This window comes from Antechinus flavipes, chromosome 2, assembly GCF_016432865.1.
Source record: "Antechinus flavipes isolate AdamAnt ecotype Samford, QLD, Australia chromosome 2, AdamAnt_v2, whole genome shotgun sequence".
Classification (NCBI taxonomy): domain Eukaryota; kingdom Metazoa; phylum Chordata; class Mammalia; order Dasyuromorphia; family Dasyuridae; genus Antechinus; species Antechinus flavipes.
The window spans coordinates 531,626,508-531,638,870 of NC_067399.1; the positions used below are offsets into that span (position 1 = coordinate 531,626,508).

Consider the following 12,363-nt stretch of genomic DNA (forward strand, 5'->3'; position numbering starts at 1 on the left):
ATACAATAACAAACAAATGGATAGAATAAACGTAAAACAATTGAAAATTAATGTTGTAAAATTACAAAGAACTAGCTTGTTCCCTGAGACATGAGAAAACAATATTTTTTTCCCAATGGACTAATTGGTTTTACTATTTTTCCTCTTTTAAAAAAAATTCTTTATTAGGCTAACAAAGAAAATTTAAGTGATAAAAATAAAAGACATGAATAAAAATTAGAAACTAACAGATAAAGCCTAATATATGATGCTTTTTCTGGTCTTCGTCTACAGAAATACTCATGTTTGTTGATTTTCTAATTCATAACAAAAATTTTAAATGAATCTGGGCAAATTTTAATTCTTTTTCCTTTTTCAAGCTATGAACTCATGCACACCTCTTATTTCCTTTCTTATTTTTTCTTCTGCCTCCCCTTGTCTTTTACAGTCTTATATGAATAAGCCTCTTTATGCTTAAAACCAATTTATCTCACTCTTTGAGATTTCTGTGGACATTTTGTCCTTGTCCGAGTTTGTTTTGGTCTGCTGTCACCACAGCAGCTTTCCAAGGTCAAGGTTCTTTTCTGTTTCTTGCTCATTTTCTTTCCTTTTGCTATTTCCTCTTTTTTTTTACTTTTCAGGTGGAGCTCTGCTCCTGGGATAAAGGAAGTGCTGTCCCAAAGTTCCTGTGAAGCTCTGAGCCTTGGCTTTGAGCACAGGGGCCCCTTGTTTTTGTGCAAGGGAGCTTTGCTTGCTCTGTTCAGGGAAGAGCCTGGTTTTCCAGAATTTGCATTTTTGAGTTGGCACTGGAAGTTGCCCCGCTATTGTGCTCCTCTACCAAGCCAGGAGTGAGGGTAGTAGTTGCTGATTTGCTGTGATTAAGTCCCTCTTACCAACTTCCTCAGTCTGTCTGAGCTGGGCTCAACACACCCTTTTCACCTCATTGAGACTGATCTAAGTTTTTCCAATCTATCTGGAGGTGGAGTGTTTTCATTCCATCAGACTGTTTAAAGGCTTGATTTCATGTCATTTTGGAGGGAAATGGACAGTTCAAGCAGCTTCCTGGCTTTACTCCACCATCTTGGCTCCACTCTCAGAAGTCTCTTAAATTACTTTTTAAGAATATACAAAAAATGATGTGGGAGAAATATTAAATCTGGCCTTTCATGGAAATTGTTAAAATGAATCACTGTACATTCATATAATGGAAAATGGTAGTAGTAAATATGATAACCGCTAAAACTTATGTGGTATATATATGCCAGGCACTTTATCTAACTTGATCCTGACAACTCAGAAGATACTCTTATTATAACCAATTTGTAGTTGAGAAAACTAAGTTAAATTAAGGTAAAGTGACTAGCCCAAGGTCAAAGCTAGGAAATGGGTGAGATCAGCTTTGAAATCAAGTCCAAACCCAGTGTGACACCTAGCTGAAGAACAAAACATGTATGTGTGTAAGTATGGGAAGGAGAATGGAGAAATACATGCTAAAGAAAAAATGAGTAAGAACTGATAAAAGAGCTTAGAGAGGAATTTTACAGATTTAGAAGCACTACTCTATTCCAAGAAAACCAGGAAACAATCTACCCCATCCTCAAGTTTACATTCTCCTAGGAGAAACATGCACAAGTTGAAATACATAGGTGGGTAACCCTTTAGGAAATGATCCTACAAGGGAGGAGGTAAAGAGAAAAGAACATTCTAAGCATCCAATAAGTGGAGGCCTGTGAAAAGGTGCAGAGAAGAGACGGAATATCAAATATGGAGAAAAACAAAGTTATTTTGGCTGCAGAACCATGAACATAAAAGATAAGTGATAGAAATGCCTGAAAATGTCAGGAGTCAATTTGTGAAAAGTTTAGAATACCTAACCAGAATTTATATTTCAGTTGAGAAATAATGGAGCCACTTCTTGAGTAAAGGAATGATTCAAACCAATGCTTTTAGTATATATTAACTTCACAGTATAAAGAACACATTGACTTAAGAGATCTGGGTGGGGGAGGGGGAGGTGCAACTTTAAAAAATTAATTATGGACCTCAGGTAAGAAGTGATTAATGAGACACACTGCAGAGGTAGAACTGGTTAAGATTTGATAATTGATAGGATATGGGGGAATCAAGAGTTGAGGATAATTGAAGTTATGAAATCTCTATGACTGGATGCATGGTGATCTAGCAATTAGCACAGTGTCTGGCATATAGTTGCCATTTGATAAATACCTAACTGGTACTCGCTACAGAAGTAGGAATTTTTGAAGAGAAATGGATTATCTTTGGGACATCCAAGCAGAGAAGCCCAGTAGATGCTTGGTGATTACAAGATTGGAGTTTCAGTCAGATATGAGTTAAGACATTTATTTGAGTTATCTGCCTAGAGATGATAATTAACCAAATAACTAGTGAGATGAGTAACAATTAGAAAAGAGTCAGAAAAAAATTTTAGTGCACTCATGCAGAGACTGAAACACAAATGATGGAGCAAAGAACACTGAAAAAGAATGACCAAAGAGGAAACACTAAGAGAAGTCTCATTAAAAACTCAGATGGGAGAATATTTAGGAGTGATCAATAATATCGAGGACAATAAAACTTTATTCCTTTATGTCTTTAAATATAAGCTAAAATTTTAGTTCATTGTATTGATGTTTAATGATATTGATAAAAATTTGTAATAAAAGCACAAGGCTACAACTACAAATCACTGGTCTTTGTGAAATCCTTTTTCTCAAAATCAGTTAATAGCAAGATGCCCTGTGAACAAAACTGACTTTGTCTTACTAAGCAAGAGTTGCTAGAATAGAAAAATTGGGGAAGACCTGTATGAAATAATTCAAAATGAAGTGAAGGTAATCAGCACAAAAAATTTATACTGCAAGGATAATAAACTTGTAGTACTTAACTCTGATCAACCAGCATTCAAAAAGACTCATGATGAAATATGCTATACCTCTAGATAACTGATTGACTCAAGAAGGCAAACTGAAGCCTTTTTTTTTTTTTTTTTTTTTTTGGCCAATACAAGAAATTTATTTTGTGTAACTATATATCTATAACAGTTTTGTTTTTTACTTTTTATTTAATGGATGATGGACAAGAAGGAATTCAGAACCAAAAATAAAACTGAATTTTAAAGAAATTTATAAAAGGAATTACTAAAATACAACCTTGAAATATATTTCAAAAAATTTTGCACATTTTTGCTGAATCCAAACTCAAAGCACCAGTTGTAAACACAGCACAGTACCTCACATGTAATAAAAAATTTCTTTAATGAATGTAACTTATATTATGGAGGTCAAAAATATCAGCCAAAATTGTATTTTAAGAATGGAGGTAAATGATCTTGTGATGAAAAGAGCCATCTACACCCAGAGGATGGACTATGAGAACTAGGTGTAGATTCTAACAGAGCATTTTCACTTTTTTGGTTTTTCCTTGCATTTTATCTTCTTTCTCATTTTCTTTTTCCTTTTTGATCTGATTTTCCCCCCCAGGATCTGTGCTTTTTATTTCCAAAACATAGGCACAGATAATTTGAAAACACTGACCCTTGCATAGCCTTGTGACCATATCAAATATATATATATATATAGGATTTAACATATTTTAACGTTTAATATATATTGGATATATATTAAGATTACTTGCCATCTAGGGGAGGGGCTGGGGGAAGGGGGAAAATTTGGAATACCAGATTTTGTAAGGGTCAATGCTGACAAATTATCCGTTCATGTTTCGAAAATAAAAAGCTTTAATAAAGGAAAAAAAAAGACTGAAGGCAAGGTTGGTTAAATGCTACAAGCCAAGAGAGGCAATCGACAAATTCAGAAATCAAGATTTAAAGAGTTTTTGTTTCATTTCTGTCAATAGATCTGCATGATTTTAAATCATTTGTAAAAGGATTAGAAATCATGCACCTGAAAGAAGGTGCCAAGTACAACAACTATTTACTTAGCATCTAAAGTGACCAAATTTCAAGCATTTTAGGATTTTATAAATATTAAAACACTAAGAGATCACCATTGTCCTACTAAGCAGAAATGGCTAGAATAGAAAAAGTTGGGAAGACTCGTTTGAAATAATGCAAAGTGAAATGAAGAAAAATTTATAGAATAATATTGCAAGGACAATTAACTTTGTATAAGTACTTCGTGTAAAACCTTCTTTTAAAATACAAATGATAAAGGATGGGAAAACCTGTAACATTTTATGTGGAATACAGAAGCAGAGTTGACCAAACTCTAAATGACATTTCCCTCCACATTAAAATATGATTTCAAATGTGGATTATAATGCTAGTACTAAAGGAGCACAATTATTGAGGATGCTTAATTCTACTTTGGACTGAGATAAGTTATATCACTGACATCAGATATGTTATCTTTCTGTAACTAGGATTTCTTTCGTCTTGGGTAAGCTCAGAGCTCAACAGTTGAACAGATAAGCCCGAGTCCTAAAAAGTAAGTGAACATCAGTAACAGTCTTGGTTTTGATTATGTTAACATCACTGGATACTGTGATGTTGACCTAAAGTGGAAACACAAAGACTCAAACAATTCTAGGTGTGAATTTTTATTATTATTTTTTTTTTTACCAAAAGCAGCAATGTCTTCCTACATATAAAATCCAAGTGGATTCACTGATTTCAAGCTTGGATTTCTTCCACATCTCAACAAAGTTGGGAACATGGAAAACAATTGTGAGAGAGTAATTTATCCATCAGATAATAGTTTCCTGGTTGATTATCCAGACACAAACTTATTGGTACAATTTGGCAAAAGTTCCATTCACAGCTCAAGGCCTCATTATGCTTACTATATATTCCCACACAAACCCAAATACATTCATTGTGTAATTAAAAATGTTCAACACTTAAGCAACTATACAGAATATGAAGGTTTATTTCAAAAAGGAATATTTTTACCAGGATACACAGATGCACTTAATGTAACAGTACCTTCTGCAAAAATAGGTTACATAATACTCAGAAATGCAAGAAACAATTTTATTTTCTACAAATTAGACAGATGTTTTTCTTAGCTTGTACAACCTCCAAAATGGAAGTCATAAATATGTATCTTGTGACAAAGTAGCTAATGCTAAAGTCTGACACCACAGAGCTAATGCTGGGAACTCAAATGACTATTACACAGTTGCAAACTATTCTTCATATTCACACAGTGTTAAAACAAAATGGTTTCCATTCCAATATTCTTTGCTTCCTGAATAGGACTCTAGTGCTGCAAGGAAAAAAATGTTCAAAAGATACACAAAACTATTTAAAATTACAACATAACTATTAAAATATCTTCTCAAATTGAGGAAAGCAATCATGTTTTTAAAAAATAAAGAAAAGAGGGAAAAAGGAGTTTGATCAAACTCCTAGATAAGTCATCTGTCCTCTGACTTGTCTGTTGAAAGTTTACAAGAGATTTCAATAAATTATCTTGAAACCATTTCAAGCAGTCGATTTCAGAATCTTCTTGGAGGCCCGCCCTTAAATGGCTTAAATCCGGAACCACTTCCTCTTTGCATAGAATTGCCTGTGATCTGCACAATTCTATTAATTGGTGATGAGTTACTGGAAACAAATTTTTAAAAGAGTGTTAAAGATCATCTTAGGGAAAAAAAAAAACCATTTGAGAGAGTATTCACAATGCATATATATTCAGAAATCAAGCATCTAATACAAGAATCAGAGAACTAATGTGATACTTGGACCAAGTTAAATAGGGTGAGGAAAATATACATTAAAAAATTAACATAAGGCAGTATATATTTGCTAAAATTAGTGGGATTAGTGTTTAAAAGTAAGTATGATAAATGGTTGTGAAACAGATGGGTTTTGTTTTACATGTCAGGTAAAAGAAATTGTCATGAGAACTGGATCCTAAAAGATGGGGGAAGATTTTGATTGAAAAAAAGAATATGAGCAAAAAACTTAAAGGTAAAACTTAGCATGGTATATTTATAGGACCTTAAATATGCTAGTTTAGATTGATTAAAGAGTTCTATTGTCTAAACTGAAAACGAAGTGGGTGAGCTAAGTTTAAGCTCATTATTTAAGTCTTAAACTTAATGCCAGAACCAAAAGAAAAAGTGAATGCATTCTCGTACTACATAGAGAAGAATGACCTATAGGAATAGCAAAGTGATAATCTTACTGTACTCTCCCCTCAGGACACTATGTAAATTATTGTATTCTGCACTAGACATTAAGTATGATATTGATAAATTGTACACTGTTCATATATAGGAAGGCAACCAAAATGGTTTCCTTACAGGATAAGTTAAAGGAAAATTTTGCCTAAGAAAAGAAGATTAGAGGACCGTGACATAGATAACTTTGTCAAATTATTGGAAAGTCAATGGTTCAGAGACGGGAATTCTCTTGCTTTGTCTGGCTCCAAAGAACAGAATCAAAAGGAATCAGAGGAAGCTGCAATGTGACAAATTTAGTCTTAATCTTAGGAAACTATTTACAACAATTACAACTGTCCAAAAGTGGAATGAAATAGAGAGAATCCAGAGCTCTTCAAGCACAAACAAGATGATTATTTCTCTAAGATGGTATAGCAAGCATTCTTTGGGTGTACAGGCTGGCTGGAAGGCCTCTAAGGTCCTTTCCAACTCTCATATTCTGTGTGTGTGATTCCTCAACTTCTGGGTTTGGCACTAACTCACTATTTGTTACCAGGGGCAATATATTTTCCCTTTCTGGGTCTTAGCTTTCTGTTGTGTAATAGAAGGACTAGACTCAATAAGTGGTTCCTGTGGGACTAAAGAAATGTTACACGGGATCCACAAACACAATGGCAATTTAATAAACAAACTAACTCACTGAAAAAAATAACATCCTATATATGTAACATTTGCAAAAATAGCTAGGAGACAGTGTTTAATAAAATATGGATTCATGTAAAGTGGAAAAAAAAAAAAAAAAACCTTAAATGTCAGGTTGGGGACTTTAGATGGTGATAGGGGAGGTAGGAGCTAGACCTATATTCTTCTCCCTGCCCTCCCTCAAGGCAATTGGGGTTAAGTGACTTGCCCAGCGTCACACAGCTAGGAAGCATTAAGTATCTGAGGCCACATTTGAACTCAGGTTCTCCTGACTCCAGGGTGGGTACTCTATCCACTACACCACCTAAGCTGCGGCTCAGACCTATAATTTCATCAGTAGATTTGGTTTTAAAAACATTGTGACAGTGAGGTATTCAGAGATTACATTCAGTTGGGTATTTCATAGTATGAAAATATAGATTTGAAAATATTTCAAGAGGTTAACATTGTTATCAACAATATTGAACCAAATCAATTAAGATGAACTTTAATAACTATAAATATAAAACTTTTGGTTCAAAAAAACCACAACCATGCAAATATGAAACAAGGGAAGTGAGCCTAAAAAGTAGTTCATTTTTAAAAATAGGGAGATGTAGTGTATTAAAAGCTCCTTAAGTCACCAATGAGCCATGGCAATAAAGAAAGCAAATACAATGTTAGGCCGCACTAAGATTTACTATATTCAGGATCAAGAAGGTGAGTCTTGTTGTATTGTACACCACTTGGGTAGTACCTGAAGTATAGTTTCCAAGTTTAGACATTACATTTTAAGAGGGACACTAAAGACTGACCAAAAGAACTAGGATGTGCCTGAAGAAGATATAGGGAGAAACTTCCTCTATCAATGTAGGTTGGCACCTTTGCAGCAACTTCAAAAATTAAAGAATTGTTAAGAACACAGAGTTTATGTGACTTGGTTAAGGGCATATAGCTAGTATGTAACAAGAAGTAGAATGTGAAATCAAAAGTATTCCTAGCTCTAAGATAAGTTCTCTATTATCAGACTGACTTACACATAATTTGTAATGACAATCACCCAAGACCTGATCAATATGTTGCTTCTTGATGTGTTCTAGGAATTTCTGGAATGGTAAAATATGGGATATTCCTACCTTTTTATCCTATTGAGAAGGAACAGTAAATTAAGAATCTAGAGCATGTAGTTTCTCATCCATGGATAAATTTTCATTCTCCAAAGTGACAGTAAATAAAAGTATTTGTTTAAATAAATAAAAGTCATGACAACTTCTGATGGGAATAAACAATAATCCATGAAGAAAAAAATTGTACCATTATTTTATTTTAAAAATCTTTCTCCTAAAAAGAGCTAGCAGAAGTATACTGTACATAGTCAGTGCTCATAGTATATGATGAAGGAAAAAAGCACAAAAAAGCATTAAAAAGTTACTTTACCTTGTATGCTGGGGTATCATGCCTGCTCCTCCCCGGCCATCACCCATTCTTCTTGTATCATGATATCCACTGCCTTGAGAACTTGGACCATGCCATTCTTTTCTTGGTCCACTTGTTTCACGCCCATGGCGTTCAACCACATGTCGATCTTCAGAATAATGCTGTAAAAGTATATGTTAAAGAAATATCATACTAGTGTTTCAATTTAGTTGCTCTGAAGAATTTTTTTTTTTTAACCCTCCACTTCCTACCTAAAGCACTAAGATTGGTCTGGGTCAGAAATGTACCAAAGCTACAAAGAATGGGGATGAGGATGGAGTGGGACAGAAATATGCCATAAACATTTTAAGATAGGCAACTTCATACTCTCATTCCTAATATAGCCAGCAGACATAAAATGGCAATAATTCATGTATAACCTATATCAAATTTCTTGCCAACTTAAAGGAGAGAAATGAAGAGAATTATGAACTCAAAAATTTTAAAAAATGAGTGTTAAATGAATATAAAAACTGTAATTAAAAAATAAATAAAATTAAGACACAAGTGATTCAGAATGTTCCTTCCACATGAAGATCTCAAAAACTCTCAATAATCAAACAGATATACCAAGGGGAGCAGAGTGTGATATAAATCAGAAGCTGCAGTCCTAAGATCAAGCAGGTCTGATTCTACATTTAACTGTCTTGACATGCTGGATGCAGCATTTGCATTTTTCTGGGATATGGCAGCCCTAACAATAACTATCTGCCCTTAAATAATCTATCAGCATACAGTAACACTAAAAAAAAAAAAAAAAAAAAAAAAGAAACAACAACAACAACAAAAAATTGATCTTTTAGAAGCTATAGGCCCCATCACCAAAATATAGTAAATAAAGACAACAAATTTAACAAATAATTCCTCTAAGTGAGAGAAATACTCAAAGGATTTCTCTAAGTAACAGCAATATCCTCTGAGAACTTGATTATAACAAACATTTCCTTATAGGTAGAAATATGTTTAGAAAAAAATACAAGACAGGCAATAAATACAATTAATGTCATTAACTAATTCCACAACAGGAGAAATAATGGAGGGCATTACAAATAGTGAATAAATGAAATACAATGGAGCAGGGCTTTGTAGTAGAATTTGATTTAAATAACTACAGTTAAATAATGCTGGCTATGGCAATGTTAAGTAGGGTAATGTCCATAATTCAAGAGCAATCTTTAAAAAAAAAAAAAAATTCACAACAAATCTAGAAACACTTACCTGTCCACCACTTCCTCTTTCTCCTAATACTCCTCTTTCTCCCTCTCTACTGCCATAACCAGAAGCACTGCTTCGATTCCCTGGGGGAGCACCTCTAACATTGTGTCCAGAAACTTCTCTTCCAGATCTCTCTGGTCTTTCGCCCCTTTAAAAAAAAAACCTGTAATCAGGATCTTGATCATCAAAAGTCCAAAAGAAAGCTAATTTTGTGAAGAGAAGCAAGGCTAGGTAAACTAATTAGAAAATAATTAACAGAATACCTTGTGTCCCGTTTTTCAGTGTTCATGCCGCCTTCATTCTTCCAACTAGTTTGCCTAGGAGGATTTGGACCACCCTCTCTTGGGTGTCTACCATGTGCTATATCAGGCCTATCATGAATGATCACTGTCCTCCTCTCATCTCTGTCTCCTCGCACTTCTCGTCTATCAGTGTCTCTAAGTTCATTTCTTGGTGGTGGTGGCTCATTTCTTCTGGAATCACTGAAATTTTTAGGGTACCTTTCAAACCCTGGATCTTCTCTTCGTGCAGTTGGACGTGTTTTTTTCCCTTCACCTTGACTAACAAAGCGTTCCCGCCTGTTGACAATTTTTAAAAAGTTAAACATCTCAATTTTTCTTCCATAGACAAAAAAATTTCCAGAAACATTCTCCATGTTTTCTTCTTCCCCCCCACCCCAAGATAACTGCTACCTCTTCCCTCTTCCCAATTCTTCATCTAACTTATATGCTTTTCTTTTAAAATTAGCTTAAGACTAAAGCCATTATTGTTAGTTAATAAGTAATAGTAACATAATAATCCAGTTCCACTCAAACTAATTGAAATGAACTTTTTGGGCAGTTTGTTCTCAGCATCCAAGAGAACTGAAATATACATTACTTGACAACCTTCTGCATGCTTTTTTTAATTAAATAAATAAATAATTTATTTAGTTATAAAATACTAACATACTAAAACAAAATTTAATGAACAGTGAAATTCATATACCAACCAATTAAGACAAAGAAAACTTCTGTAGTCTTGTTGTAAACCTACCTTTCAAAAGATGAGGATTGTACTGCTGTACCCTCAGGAAATCGGGCCCTTTCTCTGTGATCAAAGTCATTAAATCTGTTCTGTTGCCGATTGTACTCAGATCCATGACTAAATCGTGCATCTGTATCTAGAGACAGTTTTTTAGTCTCATTCCAATAAGGATCATCCCGTCTTGGGGGGAAGGGAAGAGGGTAGAAAGTAAGGGAGAGGGAGAAGAATGTTGGATTAAAAATTCATTTTTAAATGGAGAAGAGTAAACATTAAAAAAAAAAAAACACAATCTGACAGTTCTCAGGATTTTCAATGTCTATCAAACATGAAACATCCTTTATGTTCTCTACAAATAATCCATTCACTTAAAACAATGATGTCGTTAGACATGAAATATGGGCTCTCTTTAGTCAACAGTATTCAAAACCTTCTAGTTCTTCACTTTGGTAGGATCAGTGTTCGAAAGATTACTTACTCAACTACTAATTCTCTCATTACAAAAGCATTTTTAAAAAAACTATTCATTTTTATTTATTAGGTTAAAATATGCAGTGTTAATATACACCCTTGGGGAAAATAAACATGGATTTTCTTGCAAAACAAAAATAAGTTTTGCATAGAATAAGCAAATAATGGGGCACTATGAACCAAGTAGTATGATAACAGTCACTCTCAGGATAGTTATATTATTTTGCAACATATGCTCCAGAAAACAATGAACTAGAATTCTACCCTGGTCTACTTACTACTTTTCTAAATTATGGCATAATGGAGAAAAAAACACCCTCAATATTAACAGTAAGCAAAAGAAATGAAAGAACTACCTATGATCTACATCACGTGGACGTTTCAAAGAATTCCTTTTTTCTTGCTCATAACGAAGCTGCTGTTGCTGCCTTCGCAGTTCTTCTCGTTCTCGTGCAATACGTTCAGCTTCTTTACGACGTTCCTTAAAAAAGGATGACAAAAAAAGAAGGTAGAACTAAGCATAGTTTCATAAAAAGAAAACTGGAGTATGAGTTCAAGAGATCTGAATTCTAATCTCAGTTTCATCACTAATTAATTAACTGTATGGTTTGGGGCAAATCCCTTTAAAACAGGGGAATCTTCATTTGGCTAACATGAAAGTACCTAAATGTAATCTGAAATATGACAGAGTTGTAATTGATAATATTTCTGTATGGAAGAAACTTTTCTGATCTTCCAAGTCTTAAGATGCTGTGATCATTACTGCCTAATTTTATTAAGATATAAATTTAATGCTTATAAGACAACATATATACAACTTATAAGTTGTACCACAACTCTACCCTCAGTACTATAATCATGGTTATCATCATGTTATCTGGATATGTTGCTGTAGAGGGCTATCAACTAATGCTTTGCCAAACTACAAAGGTTATTTTATTTTCATTGAAATTATATTCTAGTATTAAACATTCAGTAGCTGAACTTAAGTTTTAACAGACTTACTATAAGAAAAATAATTGTATTATAGGTCAAATTTATCAGTTACCAAATATGAAAAGCTTTACTGAATGCACCTGTTCAATTCGAATGCGTTCCCTTTCCAAGCGTTCGCGCTCCATTCTCTCTCTCTCTAGTTTTTGCCTTTCAATTTCTAGCCGCTCTCTTTCTCTTTGTAAGCGCTCCCGTTCCTCCCGTTCACGAATCATTCTAATGCGTTCCCGCTCTCGACGCTCTCTTTCTGCAATCTCTCTTCGTCTAACAAAAATCAGTATTTGAAAATACTTAAGTTACACTAACATTGTGTGAAAGAATCTTTTGTGAATCTTATTTTATTTGGTATTCGAAATATATGTTTTTAAATGCTGGTAT

At 33.9% G+C, this 12,363-nt stretch overlaps 1 protein-coding gene across 5 annotated transcripts in view; it reads right to left on the reverse strand.

Annotated features, from left to right (window-relative positions):
• Positions 1–4,541: 4,541 nt before the first annotated feature.
• Positions 4,542–12,363, reverse strand: part of SLTM (SAFB like transcription modulator) — a 39,804-nt gene continuing 31,982 nt past the window's right edge. For all 5 annotated transcript variants that reach the window (XM_051980738.1, XM_051980737.1, XM_051980735.1 and 2 more), the window contains 7 exons: positions 12,069–12,249; positions 11,349–11,473; positions 10,534–10,704; positions 9,762–10,076; positions 9,502–9,646; positions 8,245–8,405; positions 4,542–5,566 (listed from right to left, as the gene is read on the reverse strand). In XM_051980738.1, coding sequence (XP_051836698.1) covers positions 5,458–5,566; positions 8,245–8,405; positions 9,502–9,646; positions 9,762–10,076; positions 10,534–10,704; positions 11,349–11,473; positions 12,069–12,249 — 1,207 coding nt within the window. In that variant the 3' untranslated portion in view covers positions 4,542–5,457. The remainder of the gene's footprint in view (positions 5,567–8,244; positions 8,406–9,501; positions 9,647–9,761; positions 10,077–10,533; positions 10,705–11,348; positions 11,474–12,068; positions 12,250–12,363) is intronic.